This window comes from Lactuca serriola, chromosome 5 (genome assembly GCF_051521515.1).
Source record: "Lactuca serriola cultivar US96UC23 chromosome 5, Lser_US96UC23_V15, whole genome shotgun sequence".
Lineage (NCBI taxonomy): Eukaryota > Viridiplantae > Streptophyta > Magnoliopsida > Asterales > Asteraceae > Lactuca > Lactuca serriola.
The window spans coordinates 28,500,039-28,525,302 of record NC_136412.1 but is presented as its reverse complement, the minus strand read 5'-3'; the positions used below and the strand labels follow the sequence as shown (position 1 = coordinate 28,525,302).

General features: G+C 38.8%; 2 protein-coding genes across 2 annotated transcripts; both read right to left on the bottom strand.

Annotated features, from left to right (window-relative positions):
* Nucleotides 1-1,712: 1,712 nt before the first annotated feature.
* On the bottom strand, nt 1,713-3,174 carry LOC145052259 (uncharacterized). Its single transcript, XM_079000046.1, has 3 exons — nt 3,035-3,174; nt 2,226-2,382; nt 1,713-1,953 (listed from the first exon to the last, which is right to left on the bottom strand). The coding sequence occupies exons 1-3, from the start codon at nt 3,035-3,037 to the stop codon at nt 1,907-1,909; spliced, it is 207 nt and encodes a 68-aa protein (XP_078856172.1). The 5' UTR covers nt 3,038-3,174; the 3' UTR covers nt 1,713-1,906.
* A 19,059-nt stretch (nt 3,175-22,233) lies between these two features.
* NF-YC1 (nuclear factor Y, subunit C1) lies at nt 22,234-24,561 on the bottom strand. Its single transcript, XM_079000045.1, has 2 exons — nt 23,770-24,561; nt 22,234-22,488 (listed from the first exon to the last, which is right to left on the bottom strand). The coding sequence occupies exons 1-2, from the start codon at nt 24,462-24,464 to the stop codon at nt 22,485-22,487; spliced, it is 699 nt and encodes a 232-aa protein (XP_078856171.1). The 5' UTR covers nt 24,465-24,561; the 3' UTR covers nt 22,234-22,484.
* Between the last annotated feature and the right edge of the window lie 703 nt (nt 24,562-25,264).

Below are 25,264 nucleotides of genomic sequence, written 5' to 3'. Positions count from 1 at the left end.
CCCACCTGTCTGCGGGCCCCGCCCGCTAAACACATACAATCATATAACATGCTAACACATAAAGAAACATACTCTACTGTATCCATGTCCTAAGAAACATACTCTACTAATAATGAGATATATAACATTGTCCGTACTCAGCTAGTGATGAGATACGGGACCTCGCCCACACTCACCTCCTTACCAGGCACATACAAGTATCACACAGACAACAAGTATAATCTAACATGCAAACATTCCTCAGGCACCCGGCCGACATCGGACCTTGGTCTGGAATAGCATACTAGCATACAATGCATATGGCTAACCCCAGGGTCTTCCTACTCATAGACTACATGGGCTGGCATTGTAAACCTAAGACACATTCACACAGTGAGGAGACTCACCTTGCACTGTTGAAGCCCTGGCTGGAACTAGCTGAGTACGGACGAAGTTCTGTATCTCATTACTAGCAGAGTATGTTTCTTAGGACAGTGATACAGTAGGGTATATTTCTTTATGTGTTAGCATGTTATATGATTGTATGTGTTTAGCGGACGGGGCCCGAAGACAGACAGGGCCTAAGAGAGACAAATTTGTATATCGAGCGGGGTTCGATGCCATACGGGGCCTAATGTCGGGCGGGGCCGATGTCGAAGTATTAAATTAATTGTTTGACAATTATGGTTTTAGTATTAAATTAAAAACGAAATTTTTAATCATGATTTTTAGGATGTTACACAGTTAAAACAAGTTAGTTGCTTTCTTATGTACAAAAATTAAGAAGTTGTCAATATATGAACACGGATAAGAGGTAGTTACCCTCCTAAGTCATTTTCTCTTTGAGTTACCGGTTAAAACAGGTATTAGCCGGTAATATTGGTGTAATTTAAACAGTTAAAACAAGTTAGTTGCTTTATTATGTACAAAAAAGAAGAAGTTGTCAATATATGAACACGGATAAGAGGTAGTTACCCTCCTAAGTCATTTTCCCTATATTTTACCGGCAAAAGGAATATTAGACACCAAACCCTTGTATCATATCATTTGTGAATGAAAATGTAAACTTTTATTGGTTAAATGGTTGTTATTATTAAGTTGGATTTACATTTATTTTAAAAAAAAAGGTACACAACACCAACGAGAGGCATCTAATTCCATCTAGTTTACATAAAAGTCCTAAATTAAAAAAAAATCAATAAAGTCCTAAAAAAAATTTAACATAAAAGTCCAATTATTTTTAGAAAATCATACTAGTATAATTTATCATTTGCTATTCAAATATAAAAAAAAAAACGATTTTTTTCGTTAATTTGGACAAAATGTTAAACAACTAGGACTTTTCTGTTTTTTTTTTAAATTAAGACTTTATTGAAACTTTTTCCAAAAGTTTGAAATTTTTCTGTGGATTTCCTAATAACAATGATTTTAGGGATAATCTCATTGATGCCCTACAAGTTTTTCGAAGTTGATTCAGTTGGTCTGGGAATGTATTTTTCTTAGGGGCGTAAAGTTAATATTGACATGCTAAAAAGGATAGTAAGTTTTTTTTGTCCGTTTTTTAGCATGTCAACATCAACTTTTATGGAGAAGATGATGAATAGGGACGACTATAACTATAGTCAAGATTGGAGGATGTAAAATGCTGGTTTTTTTGTTGCGGGTTCGAGGGCAATTCCAAAAAAAAAAAAAAAAAACTGTAGTGCCTCAATGAATTATAAACAGCCATAAAGTAAAAAAGGACCTTTGTTTTTTTTTTTTAACTATGATTTTATATAGTTTATTGAGTTATAACTCAATAGTCAGAACAATCCTTCAACATACGACCTTAACTTAACTTTAGCTCAAACAAAACAAACCATAAACCATAAAATAAAGTAGGCTCTACCCATTTGAAAGAAACTGACTCTATCCACCCATTCAAGTTTCAAGCCATGCCTCCACTTGTTGCTGTGCGGATTATCTGAAACAAAGCTGTTACAAACCAAAACCATAATCAGTTACAAAATCACAAAAATAATGATCCTTTACTCTTTATTCGGTTGGTTTTTATTCAGTCTATAAAACACTTCATCCATTCAACAAACCCCTTATTCATATGTTTTTAAACAATTAAGAAGGATGAAGCTCTATGTTAAAACCATTATTCATGCTTTTTCATTCTAAAAAGTCTATATGTGTAAATATATAAAACAAAACGAAAAAAAAAAAGAGATTGGAAAAGTTTAAACAAGAGAGAAACTTACAGGATCCTATCACCACAAATATGAAGAAACCAAGCACAATAGGCCCCACAGGATAAGAGTCCTTTTTCTTTGTTGTAGTTTCAGGAACAGAGCCACGCTTCTTGATGTTCTTCTCAAACCTCTCCACCTTTCTATCAGCCAAACGCTTGGATGTAGTCTACAATTTGAATTTTCTCTTTTTAGTGAATTAGAATAAAGCATAATTTGAAATGAAAACCTTTAGCATATTGAATTGATGTGACATGGCAAAATAACAGCAATATGTTATATGTTTTTTTTCTATGTTATCCCTTCATATTATGATCCTAACACATCATAGAATCTGTATCTTATGCTGATTCAAATTCAGAATATACTCATTCGCAGACTTCTCTAATCGAATACTTTTAGTCTTTTAGGAGTTAGATTAATTTCAAAGAAAAATCACTACGTCTGGATTTCAGATGTGAAATATTCCTAAATCAAGATATATTCTTTCGATCACCAACGAAAGCGATGACTTTAGTTATCAGGATATATCTACTAGTGGATCGAAAAATATATAAATGGACATGCTAAAAAAAACCTAACATACTCATTTACGGAAATCCCAATTTCGAACAGATCCGATCGGTGTTACCCAGATCTAAACCAATTTCACATGCAAATCCATCAAGCCAATGGATCGAAAAGCCCTAATGCGACATAAATAGTTATCGACTACAAACAGCGCAGAAGATCAAAAAGAGACGCAACCAGAAAAGATCGGGGAACTTCAACTGTAAGGATTGAAACACCCCAAATTCAAGAAACAGGAGATAAACGGTTACCATTGTAGCTTCGAAGGATCGGATCTGCTAATCTTTGATCGATCTCGAGAGATTGGAGAGAATTTATGAAGAGTTTGTGGGTTGTATGTTCTTCCTAACTCTTTCAGAAACCAGCGCCTGCGATTTAGAGGAGGTTCTCATATACGGTAGACCGTCTTATTATACCGCATTACACACGTAGACACAATAAAACCACGCGTATTCACGAAACTAGTTTCTAATGTTAAATTTAAAAAAATAAAAATAAATAAATAAATAAGTCCCAGGTTTTTTTTTTCAACTGACACTTTTTGTCAATAATATTTTATTCTCGAATTTTTGTTCCAATATCTACTGATAATATATAATCTTAATTGTCATGAACCACCTTATGAACAGTGTAGTTTTTTCTAATTTTTTGCCACAATGCTTTGTGGACCTTGGCAATTTTAGTCCAAATAAATAAATATCGGCTTGGGTTTGGAGTTGTCTGTATGTACTCGCTCTGCTCACCGCAATTCATTTCCAATCAAATACATATTGATGATGTATAAGTCGGCTCCATCTATTCGGCTTAGGTTAAAAACGGTTACATCATCGACTTCTATTGGTATGTGTTGCTCTTTTGCCTCTCCAATGTCATACCTAAGTAGATTAAAGGAACACATAGTGTCAACAAACCATGTGTGTTTTCGATCAGAGAAGAAGATGAACAATTGGAAGAGGGAAAGATTGTCTGTGGTGACGCTGATACGTTATCGTCTCTCTCTTCTTCTACATCTGGTACGACCATACCACAACATCCAATCGAGCATTATTGGACCCCCTCTGCTGAGTCCAAGCAAGTCACTTGGGGTAGTTCCATACGCCCTATCTACATTTTCTTCTCTCTTGACGACTTCTGGATGTACGTTTTATATCTTCTTCACGTTTCTAGGGTTTAGGCTTTAGGATTGAAACGAAAATTGCAACCAATTTCTGAATAGAGTAGCAAAAGCTTGGTCTATTGTAAACTTTTTCGGTACATGTATTGATTATGTGTAAATAGTATCATGTGTGACTAAACTAGTTAAAACGTAGCTACGTTTTGTAGAAATGGATGAGTAATTAAATAGAGAGTTGGATGTTCTTCTTCATATATGTATGTATCCTGGTGCTCATTATTCAATTTACATTTGTGCAAGGCATGACTAAACCTTCAAAGAAACCGTTGAATAAGAAATCGGAGGACAAGCTTAAAAAATTTCAAAAACCATCTAAAAAGCCTTTTAAACCTCTTCAAAAATCAAATGGCACCATGTTGGAAGACGTTCAACCAATTCATCTTCAAAACGATGTCCCCGACTTCCTCACAAGTTTCAAGACTTTAATAATTTTATACAATATTGCTTTTCAATGTACATATACACAAGTATTCATGCATGATTTTGTGTTTGTAGGTTACAAGAGGTCACTCAGCATACTCATGTTATTCTCATAGTTGTGAGACTTTCTTATTTGCACAGGTAGGCACAAATCATCTCCTAAGTTTGATCATGTATACTTATATTTGATGTTTTGGCTTTTGAATTTAGGATTTTTCTTGGTTACTGACTTATTTTGAGAGGAATTCATTGATTGTGGAACTATGTAGCGCTACAAGAAAAACGGTTACTTAGCGGTTTCATGTAACAAGGGACTCAATCAAATGCATTATGTTGTGAGTGTATTCTCTATATAGCTTTGAACTCCCACAATATCAAATACCCGAATCACTATGTTGACAATTTCTTCACTAAAGTGTTAACCAATTTTCAAAAAAAAAAAATAGAAATTAGGGATTGTTGATGTTGGTTAACACAACAAAAGAGCGTGTAATCTATATATTTTTGTACTGCAAGTTTTATGAAAAATTCATAAATGATATTTTTATCTGAGCTTGATTAATGACAGTAGAATCCTTTAATGTTTGTGGGGTGATGAATTTGAATCATGTAATTACTCAATTTTGCATTCTCATCATTTGTGTGACATCCCCCATTTTTCATAACCAATTAAAATATTTTCTTTACGCTTTAATAAATTTAGATACGGAAATTCCCAGTTATATAAAACGTTTTTTGGGATAACAAAAGTTATTTCATTTTATTAAAACATCGATGATGTCATTGTTCATATCTAAACATACATTACAACGTAAAAATAATAGGTCCTGAACCTACTTATTACATTCACACCCCTTTATTCCACTCAACATCCTAATCAGACTTTGGCAGCCTTACATCCGCTACGTGTGATGCACATAAAATGAGTGGGACGGGTTTGGGAAACCTGGTGAGATGCATAGGGATTTCAAGCCCATAATATATTACTGATAATACATAATAACATTCCTGTATATAAACAATATAGGTATAATTTGATATAAAACCACCTACCCTACACAATCAATTCTCACAAATCCTAAGGCAACGATTACCTGGAGGAATCACCTGTGACATCCCCAAATTTCTCGGCCAAAAAAGACCGATTTAGTTTATGCTTTTAAAATAAAACCAAAGTAGTTTTCCGAAAGATGCTACAGAATTTGTTCCCAAAACAAAATATAATAAAAATTTATCAAATCATTTCTTACATAAATGTATTTTCATTATATAACAAAACCTTGGGATGTTATGTCGATACAGACCAAAAGCATAAACAGTAAATTATAAGCCTTACAACAGTTATTTACAACTACTGGCTTATAATTCAAAAATCCATCTTCAACCTCCAAATTATGCTCTGGGTCCACTACATGTAATATAAAAAATTGAGTAGGTCAGGCATAGGAGCCTGGTGAGCATATAGGGTTTTCAACCTATAAATAATTAATTTATTAATTTTCATCAACCAACAATAAATTTATTAATCCAAAATAAATTTATTAATTTTTTTATCAACCACCAACAACCCTATAACACCGAAAACCATTTAATTCACAATATTATAAGACACATTATTTCATATATTCAAACATAAGTCAAAAATCCCAAGTTCATATCATATAAATAAAACTCCGCGCGTGTGTGTACTGATCATCCCGACGCCTTCTTGGGATCCTCACTAGTACCTGAAACACATAACACAAAATATTGTAATCACGAAGCTTAGTGAGTTCCCCAAAATACCACACATAGCACATACTAGCCACTCGAGGCTATAACTCGGTGGGCCCTTGGGCCCTAACTCTGTGGACCTTCTGGTCCTAACTCTGTGAACCTTCCGGTTCTAACTCTGATATACTCTGACATACACCCGGCATAAATCACATACAAATATGCAGTGCAACACATCACATATAAAGCATACAATAACTTTGTTACATAACTCTAATTATCACTCAAGGTAAAATACAGTGAGAAGACTCACCTCGAATGTCTCGGTAATATCTCGCTCGCGTAACACTGATCTAGCCTCTGCCTAAACACATAAACGATCATCTCAATTAATAACAGCTCCCCAGGCTAGACTAAATCCTCACACGTCCTCTAAGAAGGCTAAAATGCCATTTTACCCTTCAAACAGTGCACAAGTCCAATTGTCAACCAAACCCTAATAGTCAACAAAAGTCAATGGTCAACCCTTTGACCAGACTCGCCGAGTGCACAATTATGACTCGGCAAGTTCATTCATGAACTCAAGTCCTCAAAATCCCCAATGACTCACCGAGTCACTTCCCCAACTCAGCGAGTCACCAACTGTGCGATTCATGGGGAAAAATTATCCTACTCGCTGAGTCTGTTCTTGGACTCGGCGAGTTCATGCCATGATCAAACTCAAATGACCTCCTGAGGTCAAATCTGTTCCTCTAACCCATAGATCTGGCCTCCTTAAGCAATATAAACACGTAAAGTTTGGATCTTGATGCCCATGCAAGGACCTAATGGCTTTATTTGAAGAAATGGCCTCAATATGCTACCCTAAGCTCATAACTCCCAATGACACCCAAAAAGATCAAGGTGTTAAGGTCTCTGGACCTCTTTGGATCCAGATCCAAAGTCTAAACACAAGAAGGGACCAATCGCTCCTCAATTCATACTCTAAAGGGGCTAGAAACTCTAACTCTCAAAGATTAACACCAAAGCTGAAGAGGGATCGAATATATACCTCAATATGAAGTCCCTAGGCTCTGAAATCCACATAATAGCACTCTCTTCAGTTCCCTCTTGCCTTGGTCACCTTCTTCTTGCAAAAACACCCACACAAAGATCAAAAATGGCCTCTTCTTCCTCACAAACGCTCTAGATCTCTTAGGGTTTCACTCAGGGGTCTGGTAGCCGCAAATGGTGGCTATAAGCCCCTTTAAATAGTTTCCAAACCCCAAGAATTAGGGCTTCATTAAACAGCGCGGACTCGCCGAGTCCACAAGTCAACTCGCTGAGTCCGGTCATTAACCCGGATAGAAATTCTCGATCCTACTCGGCGAGTCTAAGCGTCAACTCGCCGAGTCCCTCCAAAATCTCTAAAATAAATGAATAATAATGTACCTGGAAATCCGGATGTTACAATTCTCCCCCACTAGAATCAGACTTCGTCCTCGAAGTCTTACTCCGCAAACAACTCTGGATACTACTCACGCATCTCTCGCTCCGGCTCCCAAGTCAGCTCGGACCCCTTCCGATGTTGCCAGTGGACCTGCACCAGGGGCACTTCCTTGTTCCTCAGAACTTTGATCTTCCGATCCATAATCACAACCGGTCTCTCAACATAGTTCAGGCTCGCATCTACCTGAATATCCTCTAATGGTACCATTGTCGACTCGTCGGCTATACACTTCCTCAGTTGCGATACGCGAAAGGTGTCATGAATCTGGACCAACTCTGCAGGTAACTCCAACCGGTAGGCTACCCTGCCTACCCTTGCATTCACTTGGAATGGACCAATATATCGGGGTCCCAGCTTTCCCCTCTTCCTGAACCGAATCACTCCTTTCCAAGGAGATACCTTCAGGAGTACGAAGTCACCGACCTGGAACTCGAGCTCTGACCGTCGTCTATCCACATAACTCTTTCAACGGCTCTGGGCTGTCAGTATCTGCCCTGCTGAATCTGCTCGGTCTTCTAAAGCACAATCTCTATACTACCCATCACGCTTTGCCCTACCTCTCCCCAACAAATGGGAGTTCGACACCTCCTCCCATACAACAGCTCAAAGGGTGGCATACCAATGCTCGAATGATGGTTGTTGTTATAGGAAAACTCAGCCCAATACACATGCCCAAAGCATGTCCTCGAGCGTCTGAATCGTTCGCTTGCTTTGTCCGTCAGTCTGTGGGTGGTAGGCGGTACTAAAATGCAACCTCGTGCCCAACTCCTCATGGAATTTCTTCCAGAATCTAGAAGTGAAACATACATCTCGATCTGAGACAATCGAGATCGGTACTCCGTGCCGCGATACCACCTCCCTCACGTACAACTCTGCCAGCCTCTCCGCAGAAGAGCTCTCACTGATGGCAAGGAAATGAGCCGTCTTCGTCAACCTGTCCACAATCACCCAAATTGCATCGACACCCCTAACAGTCCTTGGTAATTTGGTGATAAAATCCATGGTAATTTGTTCCCACTTCCACTTGGGAATCTCTAACGGTTGCAACTTACCATGCGGACGCTGGTGCTCAGCCTTAACCTTGCGACAGGTCAAGCACCTCTCTACGAACCATGTGACATCTCTCTTCATACAGGGCCACCAATACTCCTTCTTCAAGTCCAAGTACATCTTAGTGGCCCCGGGATGGATCGAGAACCTCGATCGATGCGCCTCCTCCATCAAAATGGTACGCGTGCCTCCCACAAACGGTACCCAAATCCGACCCTGAAATGTCATAAGCCCTCAGCTATCAGAAACGAACTCCAATACCTGCCCGATAACCCGCTATCTCTTACGGTTTTCTGGTCTCACGGCCTCATCCTAGGCCCCACGAATGGTGTCCAACACCGGTGTCATCACTGTCAATCTCAGGCAAACATCTCGCATCGAGGCGCCCTCCGCCCTACGGCTCAGGGCATCGACTACAACATTAGCTTTGCCCGGGTGGTACAAGATCTCGCAGTCATAATCCTTTACCACATCCAACCATCTCCTCTGACGCATATTCAGGTCGGGCTGATCCATCAGGTACCTCAAGCTCTTGTGGTCCATGTATATAGTACACCGAACCCCATACAGATAGTGACGCCAGATCTTGAGGGAGAACACCACCTATCCCAACTCCAGATCGTGGGTGGGATACCTTGACTCATGAGGTTTCAGCTGCCTCGATGCATATGTTATCACATGCCCCCTCTGCATAAGCTCTGCTCCCAACCCTGATATCGACGCATCACAATACACTACGAAGTCCTCCATCCCCTCCGGAAGGGCTAACACCGGGGCTTCGCATAGACTTTGGCAAAGTGTCTCGAAGGAGGCATGTTGCTCTGGGCCCCAAGAAAAAGCAACACCCTTCCGGGTCAACTTGGTGAGTGGCACGGCGATCTTGGAGAAATCCCTGATAAATCTTCGATAATAACCAGCCAACCCTAGGAAACTCCTGATCTCAGTAGGTGACCTCGGTACCTCCCAACTCATCAATGCCTCAATCTTGGTCGGATCGACCAAGATCCCTTTCTGGTTAACGAGGCGCCCTAAGAACTGGACCTCTCGTAACCAGAAATCACACTTGGAGAATATGGCATAAAGCCTCTCTGATCTCAAAACTCCAAGAATCTCTCTCAAGTGCTCCCCATGCCGCTCTCTGGATTTCGAATATACCAATATGTTGTCGATGAACACGATCACCGAGCGATCCAATATCGGCCTGCACACCCTGTTCATGAGATCCATGAACACCGCCGGAGCATTGGTGAACCCGAAAGGCATCACTACAAACTCGTAATGCCCGTAACGAGTCTTGAACGCTGTCTTCTGGATATCCTCATCTCGCACCCTCACCTGATGATATCCATACCTCAAATCGATCTTGGAGAACCAAGATGCTCCCTGTAACTGATCGACCAAATCGTCGATCCTCGGCAACGAGTAACGGTTCTTGATCGTCAACTTGTTCAACTCCCGGTAATCAATGCACATCCGGTGTGAACCATCCTTTTTCTTGACAAAAAGGATAGGCGCTCCCCACGGTGAGCTGCTTGGCCGAATAAACCCCTTCCCCATCAGCTCCTGAAGCTGCGAGGATAACTCCTGCATCTCTGTAGGCTCAAGGTGATAGGGCGCCTTGGCGATAGGCGCAACCCCCAGAGTCAAATCGATACAGAACTCTACCTGCCTCTCGGGAGGCACACCCGACAACTCCTCGGGGAAAACATCCGGGAACTCGCGCACTATCGGTACCTCATCGACTGACCTCGGTCTCTCTGAATCAACTCTCATATCCATCACGTAAGCCACAAACCCACTACAACTCTGCTGTAAACTTTGCCTCGCTCTAGCAGCTGAACAAAACGTTGAACCGGTACGGGTACCCTCGTCGTACACCGTAAGAACTCCCCTACTAGGGTCTCGTATGGTCACCAACTGTCGCTCTCAGTCAATAAATGCTCTGAATATGCTCAACCAATCCATGCCCACGATAACACAGACGTCCTCCATCACAAGCGAGACCAAATCGATAGGGAACGCAACGCCGAAGATCTCGAGTACACATCCTCGAATCACCTCAGCGGCATACATTGCTCTCTCTTCCGCTATGGAAACTCTCAGAGGTCGACTCAACGCCTCTCGACTAATACTGATGTGCTGACTAAAGGCTAAAGATACAAAAGACCGACTCGCACCCGAGTCAAATAACACAAGGCAGGTATAGAATACACAAGAAAAGTACCTACACATATCATACTATAAGCACAATATCTCAACATAAAAAGAAATACATGAAAGTATACATACCAGCCACAACGTCGGGTGTTGCGCGAACCTCCTCCGCGGTCAACTGGAAGGCTCCCCCTCATGCATTCGGTGCCTCGGCCTTCACCGGCTGGCTCTCAATAGCTCTGATAGTAGCAAGGGTAGATCCCTGAGATGATCCCTGCTCTGACCCTCGCAATTGCGGACACTCTGCCTTCTGTTTTCCGGTCTGGTTGCAGTGGAAACATACTGCAAACCCCTTGGGGCAATCCTTGGCCATATGCCCCTCCTTGCCACATTTGTATCAAGACCCTACTCTACATACCCCGTCATGACTCTTGCCGCACTTGCCACAAGTGCAACCCTTCTGGTTCCCTGTCCTCGAATCGGCGGGCTTGGCCCGCTTGGCTGCCGGCTGAGACTGTACCGGTCGTCTGTCCCTCCCTTGAGACTCCGCCTCATCCCTAGCCTGAGTCTCCAACTCTATTTCCCTCTTCCGAGCATTTGCCTGAAGCTCGACAAATGTTCGGTATGACGAGTTTGCTGCGAACTCTCGTATATCCCTCCTCAAAATACTCAGATATCGGCTCATGCGTGCCTACCCGGAAGACACATGCTCTGGGCAGAACATCGCCCTCTCCTGGAACATCTTGGTAATCACTGTAACAGACTCAGTACCCTGCTTGAGGGTCAAAAATTCCTGGTTCAAATGCTCCCTATCCACCTGGTGAACGTACTCCTCTCGGAACAAAGCAGTGAACCTCTCCCAGGTCACTGCAGCAAGCTCAGCAGACCAATAGTGCGCCGTCACAAACTTCCACCAGTCCTTCGCTTCGCTCCCAAGCGAAGATGGTTCAGCGCGAACCGAACCTTCAAATGCTCTGGACATGAGCATGTGAAGAAACACTCCTCAATGTATGAAATCCACCTCATTGCCGCAATCGGATCCTGCGACCCATCAAACTCTGGTGGTTTTGTGTTGCTGAACTCTCGGAACAACAACGCATCACCTCCCTGCGGTCTAGTCGCAGCTACAGCTGCAGTGGCCGCAGCAACAACAACATCAGAAAGAGCAGCATATCTCTCATCAAAAGTCTCTATTAGTGTGGTTTTGATAGACCCAAACATCTCTGGTATCTCTTCCATGATGGCCGCAGCCACCTCCTCGTGAATGATCCTACGAATCTCTTCATCACTAGCACCGCTGCTCTCAGGTGTAAGGCGTGTCCTGACCATGATGTCTCTGAAATACAACATAAGAAAATATCAAAGACTCGCTCGAGTATACTCGCACTCGATAACTCTACCCTACTTGATCTCTGATACTCCAAGATTTCTTACTTGGACTGTGCACCGCTCCGGTGTCTTCAGTAGTACGGGCCCAATACTACTGTCCACACCGCATCAGTATACACCCCAAGTCCTTCTCCTAGGATCCCAATTACCAAGTACTCTACTCTCACTAAGCATAGACTACTCTCCAGCAGATCTCTCATAAGCCTCTCGCTGCTATCTACCTCCTCTCAAGCATCTCCTAGCAGCAACCCCTAGGCTAAGGCATCACAAATCAGGCCACCCTAGTCCTAATAGAATACCTAGCCTACTCTAGCATGCAAAACATATCATATCGTCTCATAAACATATAACATAAGGGTATTTTGGGAAATCATCGTTCGGGTGCTGGCTGATCGTACACACGGCTTTGCTCTGCTCTTTTCCATTTCCTTTACTCTTTTAGAAAACTTTGTTTCACTTTTTTTTTGAAAAAATATCTCTCAAATCCTCAGTTTGAGTTCAGATACGCCCGAAGGTGTACCCGAATCCCTCAAACCAAGGCTCTGATACCAACTTGTAACACCGTAAAATTTCAAACAAATTTTCATATTTTTAAAACCATTTAAATCATAATATTATAAGACACATTGTTTCATATATTCAAACATAAGTCAAAAATCCCAAGTTCATATCATATAAATAAAACTCCGCGTGTGTGTACTGATCATGTCAGCGCCTTCCCGCGATCCTCACTAGTACCTGAAACACATAACACAAAATACTGTAAGCACGAAGCTTAGTGAGTTCCCCAAAATACCACACATAGCACATACTAGCCACTCGAGGCTATAACTCGGTGGGCCCGTGGGTCCTAACTCCGTGGACCTTCTGGTCCTAACTCTGTGAACCTTCCGGTTCTAACTCTGATATACTCTGACATACACCCGACATAAATCACATAGAAATAATGCAGTGCAACACATCACATATAAATCATACAATAACTCTGTTACATAGCTCTAATTATCACTCAAGGTAAAATACAGTGAGAAGACTCACCTCGGATGTATCGGTAATATCTCGCTTGCGTAACACTGATCTAGCCTCTGCCTAAACACATAAATGATCATCTCAATTAATAACGGCTCCCCAGGCTAGACTAAATCCTCACACGTCCTCTAAGAAGGCTAAAAGGCCATTTTACCCTTCAAACAGTGCACAAGTCCAATTGTCAACCAAACCCTAATAGTCAACAAAAGTCAATGATCAACCCTTTGACCAGACTCGCCGAGTCCACAATTGTGACTCGACGAGTTCATTCATGAACTCAAGTCCTCAAAATCCCCAATGACTCACCGAGTCACTTCCCCAACTCAGCGAGTCACCAACTGTGCGATTCATGCGGAAAAACTATCCTACTCGCCAAGTCTGTTCTTGGACTCGACGAGTTCATGCCATGCTCAAACTCAAATGACCACCTGAGGTCAGATCCGTTCCTCTAACCCATAGATCTGGCCTCCTTAAGCAATATAAACACGTAAAGTTTGGATCTTGATGCCCATGCAAGGACCTAATGGCTCTATTTGAAGAAATGGCCTCAATATGCCACCCTAAGCTCATAACTCCTAATGACACCCAAAAAGATCAAGGAGTTAAGGTCTCTGGACCTCTTTGGATCCAGATCCAAAGTCTAAACACAAGAAGGGACCAATTGCTCCTCAATTCATACTCTAAAGGGGCTAGAAACTCTAACTCTCAAAGATTAACACCAAAGCTGAAGAAGGATCGAATATATACCTCAATATGAAGTCCCTAGGCTCTGAAATCCATAGAATAGCACTCTCTTCAGTTCCCTCTTGCCTTGGTCACCTTCTTCTTGCAAAAACACCCACACAAAGATCAAAAATGGCCTCTTCTTCCTCACAAACGCTCTAGATCTCTTAGGGTCTCACTCAGGGTTCTGGTAGCCACAAATGGTGGCTATAAGCCCCTTTAAATAGGTCCTAAACCCCGGGAATTAGGGCTTCATTAAACAACGCGGACTCGCCGTGTCCCCAAGTCGACTCGCCGAGTCCAGTCATTAACCCGGATAGAAATTCGCGATCCTACTCGGCGAGTCTAAGCGTCAACTCGCCGAGTCCCTCCAAAATCTCCAAAATAAATGAATAATATGTTGGATTAATGTCTAATTCCATAACTATTTTGGTATGTACTTGACTCGATTGTGCATGGTCCTTTTGGGTTGCCTTCACACTGGTGACTAGACAGGATGATTGTTGAGAAGAGAGGTTGGTTTATTGTTAAGAATAATAAATTAGGGTATAAATATGATTTTTTAATATATTATATGAATAATATATTAATTTGGAATCATATTATTAATTAGTATTTAATCAGAAATTAATTTAGAATTAATTTTGGGATGAAAGGAACTGACTGAAAGTGCAGGGGCTATTTTGTAATTATTCAATAGTTGAGGCTTTGGGCCATTGGACCACCTTTATTAAGGCTTGAACGAAAATCCTAGAAGGATCTAGGAGTTTTCGTCCAAGGGCTTAAGGAAAGGAGTCCATGGACTTGCTTAGGCCCTAAGCTAAGGGATTAGGGTTTACACCTTGAAACCGTAGTTAGCCTTAAGTATAAATAGCACCCTAAGGCACTAAGATTTCGTCCAAGCTTTGGGAAACCCTAAAAGGGACGAATTCTAGGTCAAGATACCCCTCTCTCCTCTTTCTCTCTCTCTCTCATATTCATCCTTTCACCTAGTATGTTTGTGAGCCATTAGAGGTACTACACTTGTGGTACTTGCTTTCAAGAGCTAAGGAAATTCAAGGAACTAGTTGTTATTACTATATAACAACAAAAGGTATGTATTCTATTCTTCTATGTGGATTTCAAAAATAGTACTAGCATGCCAGGTTTCTTTTGTGTTCATAAAGTTGTATAACTAATAGTGAAAACATAGATCCAACTCTAGGGTTGCATGCACACATAGGATTATTTGTATAAAACCCATCATAATAATGTACTTGGAAATTCGGATGTTACAAACCCTGATTATCCATTCCCGTTATCCTCATTTTACGTCCCTAAACACCTTCCATAAGGGACCTAGTCTAAAGATTTTCATCGGGGTGACAACACTGCTTTAGGGGATTCCTCAGCAATTTATGTCAAATAAGGCAACCATGTGGGGATGGAGTACACCATTGAACACTAAGTTCACAAACACTTACAGGTTGCGAGCCTACTAGCGCTCCACTGGACTGTCTATAAAAGTCTGTGGTCGTCATCTATACTCCGTTAGATGACTGAATCAACAACAATATCGAGGTCTCTCATCATTTTTAACACACATCAACTATTTCATCTACCCATATTTTACCCAACATATTTGTAAATAAAAATACATATACAGTTTAAATCATTTTAAAACTTGTATACAACATTCATTCAACACCCATATCAAATAGGCAAACAATAAATATACACATAGCACATATTTTATAGAAAATACTTCATATCTATATGTAAGATGAAAGTTACTATACACTCACTCGTTTTAGTGAAAATTGGGCAGCATCTCATTTCTTAAAACGATTGTTTTTTATAAAACCGAGATGTTTTCTCAAAAACCGGGCTTCACGTGGGCAGAGTTCGGCTCGAAAACTATTTTTCTCGGGATCTTCGGGCTCTCCGGGGCTTGCTTATGATGCTAGGATGGTATAATAGACTTGGGGGGTAATTGTTGCAATATTGAAGAAAGTATAGGGGAGAGAGAAGAAATTTGTAAAAAAAATCCGGATGGCATCGGTTCCTATTTATAGGAGGCTGAAGCTAGTACGTTGGGCGTAATGCTCAAGTATACGGGGCGTACAACCTCACAAGGTTCTTCGCTGGTCGTATCAGGGTATAACTCTGGACGCGTCTAAGCTACGAACACGTGGCATTCATGCGAAAAAGTAGGCTACGTGGCCAATCTCAGACCGTGAACACTTACACGAGTACGCTGGGCGTACTCCTTTGGTACACTGGGCGTACTCCCAATTTCCAAACTTCAAAATTCGTAACTTTCACATACGAGCTCTATTTTTGACGCTCTTTATATCCATGTGTAGGTATGACTATGCTCTACAACTTTCGTTTAGACCCTATCGGCTAATTTTAACTTTATTTTTAAAGTTATATTTTTAACAGGCCGGGACAGGAAAAGTCCGTTAAAAATTCATAACTTCTTCATCCGATGTCCGTTTTCGTCTGTCTTTTTACCGTTAAACTACAATCAACAAGATCTTTGATTCTCGTTTAGATTTTTTCGGCCAAAAATTGTTCGATCTTAAATTCGAGTTTCGGGTTGTATATTGTTATGTCAAATCTTAGAAAGTTCATAACTTCCTCATACGAAGTCAGATTTGGACATTCTTTTTATGCACACTCTCGGTTTAACAAACACTACGAATTTTGTTTAGATCACTAATGCTAAAAAGCAATTTATCGTAAATCCACTATTTACGTCATACATCGTTGTGCTGGTTTTGTTGCGAAACTTCGACAGGTCATAACTTCTTCGTTAGAACTCGGATTTCGGTATTCTTTATATCTCCGGAATCCTTATTTCAACCACTACAACTTTCTTCATAGATATCAAGGTTATCCATCATTTATTTTCAACGCTTATTTTTATTCTTAACTTATTAAATCATAATAATTAAGCAATAAACAAATAATAATCAAATAATACATCTTTATTATTTCAAAGCAATTTACAAAGGTTGCCCTAGACTATTGCATCATCATTAGTGTCTAGCCTAGAAACACGGGAATTACAATTCTCTCACCCTTAGGATGATTCTGTCCTCGGAATCACACATCAACAAACAAATGCGGGTAACGACTCATTAGGGGTGGCAAATCGTGCTATCGTTTCGTGTTTCTGTCTGACACGACACGACACGACAAAGTTTTTGGTAACACGAACACGACACGACACGATGTCGTGTTTTTTTTAACTAACACGAAAACGAACGAATTAAAAAATGACAAACACGACACGACACGAAAAATATAACATATACTAAAAACTAGTTTATTTAATGAATACTTTATGAAATATAACACGATAAACACGACAAACACGATAAAGAACTGCTAAATTGTGTCAATTTCGTGTCGAATTTTAAACACGAACACGACATCGTGTTTTTTACAGCTAACACGAACACGAATTCAAATTTTAGTTTCGTCCCAATTTCGTTTCGTGTCGTGTATTTTTATCGTGTCGTGTCATAAATTGTCACCCCTACGACTCATCATGTCACTCTCCGTTTCCTATGTGAGATTTGGCACATTTGAATGTTTCCATCGCACAAGCACTAAATCGACCATCTTGCAATGCAACTTCTTAGTCTTACGATCAACGATTGCCTCCGGTTCTTTAATTAACCTCTTACTTTCATTCAACCTTAATTCAGAAATTGGAATTATGTTGGGAACATCTCTCGTGAACTTCCTTAAATAACACACATGGAAAGTGTTATGAATACAATCTAGTTCTTCTGGTAGTTCTAGCTTCTAAGCTTGATTCTCAATCCTATGAAGAACTTTAAACTGTCCAATAAACTTTGGACTCAACTTTCCTCTTTTACCAAATCTTATTAGTCCCTTCCATGGCAAGACTTTAAATAAAACCGAATCTTCAATTTCAAATGTTATCAGTTGTCTTTTCTTGTCAGCGTAGCTCTTTTGACGATCTTGAGCTGCTAACATCCTTTCCCTAATCACTTTCTACTTTTCAGCAGTCTAATGGACTATTTTAGGTCCCATAAACTGCTTTTCCCCAGCTTCCAGCCGACACGACGGTGTTCGACACTTTTCTCCATACAAAGCTTGATAAGATGCAATTTGATGCTTGAATGGAAACTATTATTGTAGGAAAATTCTACCTTGTACTCATAGACGCGATTTGGCGAATCAACTCATCGAGTCCCTTCGCAGACTCGCCGAGTTCTACCTTGTACAAGACCGGAACAAAACAACTCAACTTGTTGAGTCCCTATTTGGACTCATCGAGTTCCTCATTCTGTTTGGGCCATCTTAAAGGATTGAGCCCCTACTCTTCCGATCTCAGCTTCTTATTCCTCATGCACACTGAAAACGTCCTTTTAAGGGTAAAGTTGGATTCATGGGTTTAGCCCAAACCCTAACCCTTTAGGACCTAGATCTTGGTCCAAAGCCATCCATACTCTATCTAAGGCATATTCACTAAGATCCAGACTCTAAGCACTCTATGAACACGTAAAGTTCCTAACTTTCTTCCCATGCATTACCTTTTGAAGCTTAAAAGGCTAAAATGGCAACTTCTAGCTTGCATGGGGCTTCCATACCCATAAAGTTTACACCTTTATTCCATGTGAGCCCCTCAAGGTCGTGGATCTGAAGGTATACCCACTTGGGATGCCCACGTCCCAAAGAACATGTTTCTTGAACCAAAAACCCCCATAAAATGATAAGGAGATCTAACAAGCTACTAAGCAAGTTTCGACTTGCTTACCAGAGAAATTAAGAGGGTGAGATGTTGTTTCTGGATCTACTAGCTTCCTTCTGGATCTCTAATCTCCTCATTCTTCAACAAGCTTCAAAACACACAATCTTTACTCAAAACAACTCACAAGCTCATACAAGGCACTAGGGTTTCGTGGATTAGGGTTTGGAATTTGGAGGATGGAAATGAGGCTAGCAAGTAGGGATTAGGATGCTTAAATAGGGTGAAAAACCCTGAAATTAGGGTTTCATCATGGCAGCCCGACTCGTCGAGTCGAGGCTTCTCAACTCATCAAGTAAGCGACTTAAAATCCCGAGGCCAATCTCGTTTCTACTCGATGAGTCTGGGGCTCCCAACTCATTGAGTAGCTCTACAAAAGTGAACAAATTATAATTAAATGCGTACCAGGAACTAGGAGTTACGACATGTTTCTTTTAGAAGCTTCTAAAATCCTTCAAACACAGTTCATGCTTCTGTATCCAAGTATCCAAAACATAAACTTTACCTTATCAATTTCTTTCAAGTGAGGAAAGGCATGGCATGTCAAATATCATATATATGAGAAGTGATTCTTCATTGTCACTGCCTTAGGCTGAAAGATCGTATTTTAGAATAGATGGATTTGAAAATGGTTCTTATAATACATCATATTCCCATTGTACAATCTTTTACTTTTTTTGGTTTCTTGCTTTATAAATTATTCATAACATATATCCAAAATGAAGTAATTTGAGATCACATAACAAGGAAATCTCCATCATGGTTTATGTAGCCTCAACCTGATTCTTTTGCTAAATTCCATCATGCTTTATCCTAATTTCATGGTTTGTGGCTACAACACCTTTACGTTTTTGTTGAGCTAATTCTAAAAATGGTAAAGGTTCAGGCATCCCCCCAATGAGTGGTTTGTGTTTCTTTATAATCGAAAAATAATAAGGATACTTTTGCTTTTGGGTTTCCATAGTTTTAGGGACTCAGTTTCCTCCTCTTCAGATTTAGTGTCATCCCCAACAAAATCAATGAAACTCTGGAAATGTTCAACTAGCTCTCAATGTGGAATTATATTATCATCATCAACCAACACCATAAGTTTTGCATAATCATTTGCATATTCATCAACATCAAATGATAGAGCAACATAAGCTGCAACCATGGTTCTAAATAATGTTAGGCGTGAATTGGTGACAATGTCAAGCCTAAAGCTTTTATAAGTTGTGGCGGGCCACATCGTTTGTAAGGATTGACTCAAGTCAGCAATTTTGTATTATATATATATATATATATATATATATATATATATATATATATATATATGTGTGTGTGTGTGTGTGTGTGTATATATATATATATATATATATATATATATATATATATATATATATATTGTGTTAGGAGGCATATTACTAACAAAACTAAGAAAATATTTGACATCACTATCGTCAAGAATCTAGATAACTATATTTGATCCAAGACATTGAAAAGATAGACGTATTTGATCAGTGTGTAACCTGGAAACAACCAACATAATTAACCCACTGAAGTTGATATCACTATTGATATCTACATCAAATCATGTATAGTCTGGATTAATATACTGCATTGATCCCTAGATACACTGTCATTGTTCTCCACTAGAAATTGACACTTAAAAAAATCCCTACACATACTCATTTTTTTAGTATATAAAAACTATCAAAATTGGGTTTCAGCAATAGAGGAACAAAGACAAAAATATATTGCTTCTAGAAGAACAAACACACAAATACCCTAACTCGGAATACAATGTAGAGTACAATTCAGAATACACTTTTCCAGGTCGGAACGTACGGGTGTCAAATTCCGGACCCGACACATAAAAAACACCACCAACTCCAGAATGAACATAACTACTCTGGAATACCATATTCTGGAGTAAGTGGTCATTTTACAAAATTTATAAAAAGTTGGTTATTATTATCAAATTATTCATTTATATAGACAGATTAGTCAATTTCCTACAAACATCTACATTGCATACTTGATCCATTTTTCCACCTCTTTATTTTTTTCTAAGCTTCATTAACCATTGGAATAAAAAAAACATATATTGGATATATAGATTATGATAGGTAGTTAGAGATGGAAACGAGGATAGGAAATAGCATAGTCTCCGATCTCCATCCTCATCCCATCCCTAACGGGAAATATAAATGAATACTCATCCCTAGTTCCCTACCCTTAGTGGGGACCAGGGATCCCCAACGGGGAATCGGAGATTTTTTTTTCTATTTTAATATGAAAACTTTTATGCAAAGAAAAAATTTATATTTTAGCTTTACCAACATAAGATTAAAGATTTTACAAACCATAAAAATATTCATAGATTACGGGCATGTTTGGCACAGAGCTTTTGAGAGCTTTTAGCTTTTAGCTTTTGACAAAATGCTCAAGTTTAAACAAAAAAATTCGTTTGACAGTACGAACGTTTAGCTTTTAATTTAAACAAAACGTTCCAAATCTGAAAGCTACTTCATGTAGCGTTTAACAAAACGCTACTGAGCTTTTGAAATTACTTTCCATAATTACCCTTAAAATATATATTTATATATTTATTTGTTTTTAATCAATTATCATTTTATGTAATTTTATGTATTTCAAAAGCTTCCAGCTACTTTTGCCAAGTACTCATATAACAAATAAAAATTAGAGTTGTCCCGCTACCAACTACCCGCTTCCAGCTAACAACTAACTTTTGTTAAACACACCCTACATAAAAACTATAAATAATTTTTTTACCAAATTTAGTTATATACATGAAAAATCAAGTAGAAAAAAATTATAAGGATGATATTCGAGTTAATAATAGATAAACCAAATTGAACAAATTATACACGAGTTTAAATTATATAAACGAATAAGAAAAAATATAATTTATATAAACGAATAAGAAAAAATATAATTTCAACAGGATAATGAGTTTTAATAACTTTGATCATATATTGGGTATTGTAAATTTATCAAAATTATATATTTTGTTTGATTATTAACATCTTCACAGGTATCCTCGTTCCAATCCTCATTTCCGATTTTTTTATCTCCGTTTTTTTTATTTTTTTTATTTGGGGATTCCCCAATCTCCATCCCGGTCAAACCATATGTGGAATTTAACCATCTCTATATGCAGTTGGTCACTAAAATTATAAACCCAGGTAAGCAGATCTCCAATTTCACAACGACATTTAAGCCTAAGCCTACACGAGGTGCTTGCATTTTGTTTACTTTTAAAACATTAATAGACGAGCTAGTACATTTTCGGAAAACCAAGATCTTCAAAATAAATTATGTAACGGAATGTGAGTTTTTATGAATTAAAATCTGGACATATCCCAACTCTATAATTCTGAATCCTAATCGAACCCCAGTGGCATTTTCTCTTAATACAGAAAAATATATTTCACAACTTGGCATGATTTTTAGCAAACTAATCATGGCCAAAAATGGTGTTCATTATGTTTTTTATTGGTCAAAACTATTTTAATACTTAAAGTAATGCCAAAAGAAGTTGCTGCAAATTCCAACTGCATTTGATCTTTGAAGGGTTGTTTTTATACAAGAGATCTCCTAACACTCTAACTGCATATCCAATCATTCAAACTTGTTTTTCTTTTTCTTTTTCTTTTTTTCTCATTACACTACGTAATATTTATAGGCAGCAACCTCAACTTCATATCACAATTTTCCACCAATCTCATCTTTCTTCACCAGCAGGCTGCTTCAACCCCACCACCCAGAAAGTCCTCCAACATTCAGCATTTACCTACAATAAACAAACAAAACATCATCTATTTTTTTATGTGAAAAAAGCTTATCATACAAGATTATGATCAAGAACAAGAATAGCACGCAAAATGATACTTGGATTTCATTGCAAACAAACAATAGTTTTTTGCAAAAACGTAAAACAAACACTACATTTTGCAAGAATGAACAGCTTTGCACAAAAAGTTCCAAGCATAATGCTTTTTTAAGGAAAAAAAAGTTGAAATACTCCAGAAAACGATGTCCATAAAATGGTATTAAAAACAACAAATAATAATTTTTTTTCAGGAATCCATGTTTGAGGGTGGTATCGAATTCCATTATTTAACTTTTTCATTGAGAAACAAAAGTTTCCTCATACACCCATTAAAACAATCATTTTTCATAACCTTTCTTTACCTTGTAATTCACATCAAATCTAACCAAGCATTTAGTTTTGGCTAATTACAAATCAGTGAAGACAGGAACAAGAATGTTTCCCTTGATTCCGATTCCATCAGAAACAACAAATCAATACAGAAAGATCATGATTTTTTTGATTCTTGATTCTTGATTCTAAAACAACTAGAGGACTTGATAGGTCTACAAGACGAAACAGATGGTATAATTCTCAAAGACAGAATATCGCTACTAGTTTCACTCGCCGTTTTAAATATTTACCAACAAATTGCTTATTTCTGACCAAAATCCTAAACCAAATAATTTTTTTTCTAGATTTTGAGAACATAAATTAACATTTCGGAACAATCCCAATGAAGAAAATCGATTTTTGTAGAGTGTAATTTCACGTTTTAGAATTTGGAACAATCAAGAATAATTTCAAATTTAGAATAACCCCATAAAGAAAAAGCGAGAATTGCAGAACAATCAGATAAGGAAAAATCAAGAGTGGAAGAACATAATTTCACATTTAGAACAATCACACAAGGGAAATCAAGATTTTGTTCAAGCAAATCAGATAAAACATTCAAGGCCCAATCTTTTTTTAATCAAACAACAATGGTAGCTCTAAAAAGTTTTAAAGTTTGATTTTTTTTGCTAAAAGGATGAAAGATTAGACAATTCCATACGCGAAAAAAAACAAAAGATTTATACAGAAATAAAAATGAGATAAACGCATTCAAGAACATAAATTGTTGTTCACTAAACAAATTTTATGAAGTTATAACAAAGAACATTGAAATTTTTTGGTGTAAAGAAGAGATTTTCTGTTGAAAATATAAAAATAATGAAAAAGACAGCAGCAATAGCAATATCAGAGATTAAAAGATAAGCGTACCCTTGGCCGTCGATGCCCCCTTGTCCAGCACTCCCTCCGCTTCCATATGACCCATCATCGGTGGTCTGCCACACAGACTGCCATGCTTGCGACGGAGGACCATACATTCCGGTAGGATCCATAGCCGGTCGTCCCATCGTGACACCTGGAGGCGGCGGTGCAGGCTGCCCCATCGGAGGGTAATAATATGGAAGACCACCGGCGGTGCCCACAATCCCTCCCAACCCAGCACCGGCGGCGGAAACATCATCCTTAATCTCATCGCGCGGCACAATGTCGACGAGGAAATCGAAAATGTCGGTTCGCGTGATTGCGGCGGCGATGTCGTTTTTCTGTAGGGTTCTGCGTTTGTTCTCTTCGGCGTGGAGCCATGAACGGATTGTGAGTTCGAGGATGAAAAGCTCACATGCTTTCGCAAACAGGATCGGTGCTTCCGCAGAGATCATCCGTACATCTTCATCGGCTTTCATGATCTTCTTTATGCGTGCAAGAGGGAGCTGGTGGTTCTTGAAATCATTAACTTGTTCGATTTCTTGGCGTTGGTAATTCCAGAACATTTGTAGCTGTTGGTGTTGCTGTTGGAGGAGGTGTTGATAGGGTTGTTGTGGTGGTGGGAATGGGGAGGGTTGCGGTGGCGTTGCGGTAGCGGCGGAGGGTTGGTGGTTGGCGGCGGAGGTGGTGGTGGTGTTCTCCATTGCGACGGTTCTCTCTCCCCCTCTCTTTCTCTCTCTAGAAACGAAAAAGCGATGGTTTGTAAATACAGGGGGGTTGGGGAGGAAGGATAAGGTACAGTGGGGTGCACCGATTATGATATTACTCCCCCTGTTGCTATTGGATGAATTGGCTTTGGGGTTAATTTGCTAATCCTGCGCACCATGTCCCCACAACAAGGGTATTATTGTCTTTTTCGTGAATATTTTTGTGAGTTAAATTGAAAGGAAAAACTATAATAAACTCTCTGTATATTGGCTTAATAATCGATTTAGTCCCTATATATTTTTTTTATTCAATTAAGTCCAAAATACCGTTAATCGTATTCAATTTAACCCTTTGACTCGGTCAACAGGTCATCCAACTTTCAAAAATAACATTTTTGACCTAGATTTCAAAATTTATTACAAATTTGGTCCAAAATTTACACTTTTGGCCCAGATTTTAAATTTTTTTTTACAAATTTGGTCCAAACTTAACTTTTTTACCCAAATTTTAGAATTTTATTATGAATTCATCCTAATTTTAGTTTTTTTTACAACTTTTTGTTTTCAAAAAATTGTTTCTAATATGTTTTTTCTTTATAAAATCATATTTATACAAAAAAATGTATTTTCACATAAAAATCTTATATTTTCTATATAAAAACTTTTTTTAAAAAGTTTTTTGTATATGAAATATCTAGTTATAAAAATATGTATTTATTTAGTATATAAATATATATAAATTCGTTTTTATAAAAAAAATGTATACAAACATCTATCACCTTTATATATATATATAT

Excerpts from the sequence above, each read along its gene's own strand:
- NF-YC1 (XM_079000045.1), bottom strand. The coding sequence starts at position 24,464 with ATGGAGAACACCACCACCACCTCCGCCGCCAACCACCAACCCTCCGCC.
- LOC145052259 (XM_079000046.1), bottom strand. Across the intron at positions 1,954-2,225 it reads ATTTGTGGTGATAGGATCCT|CTTTGTTTCAGATAATCCGC; the intron begins GTAAGTTTCTCT and ends GGTTTGTAACAG.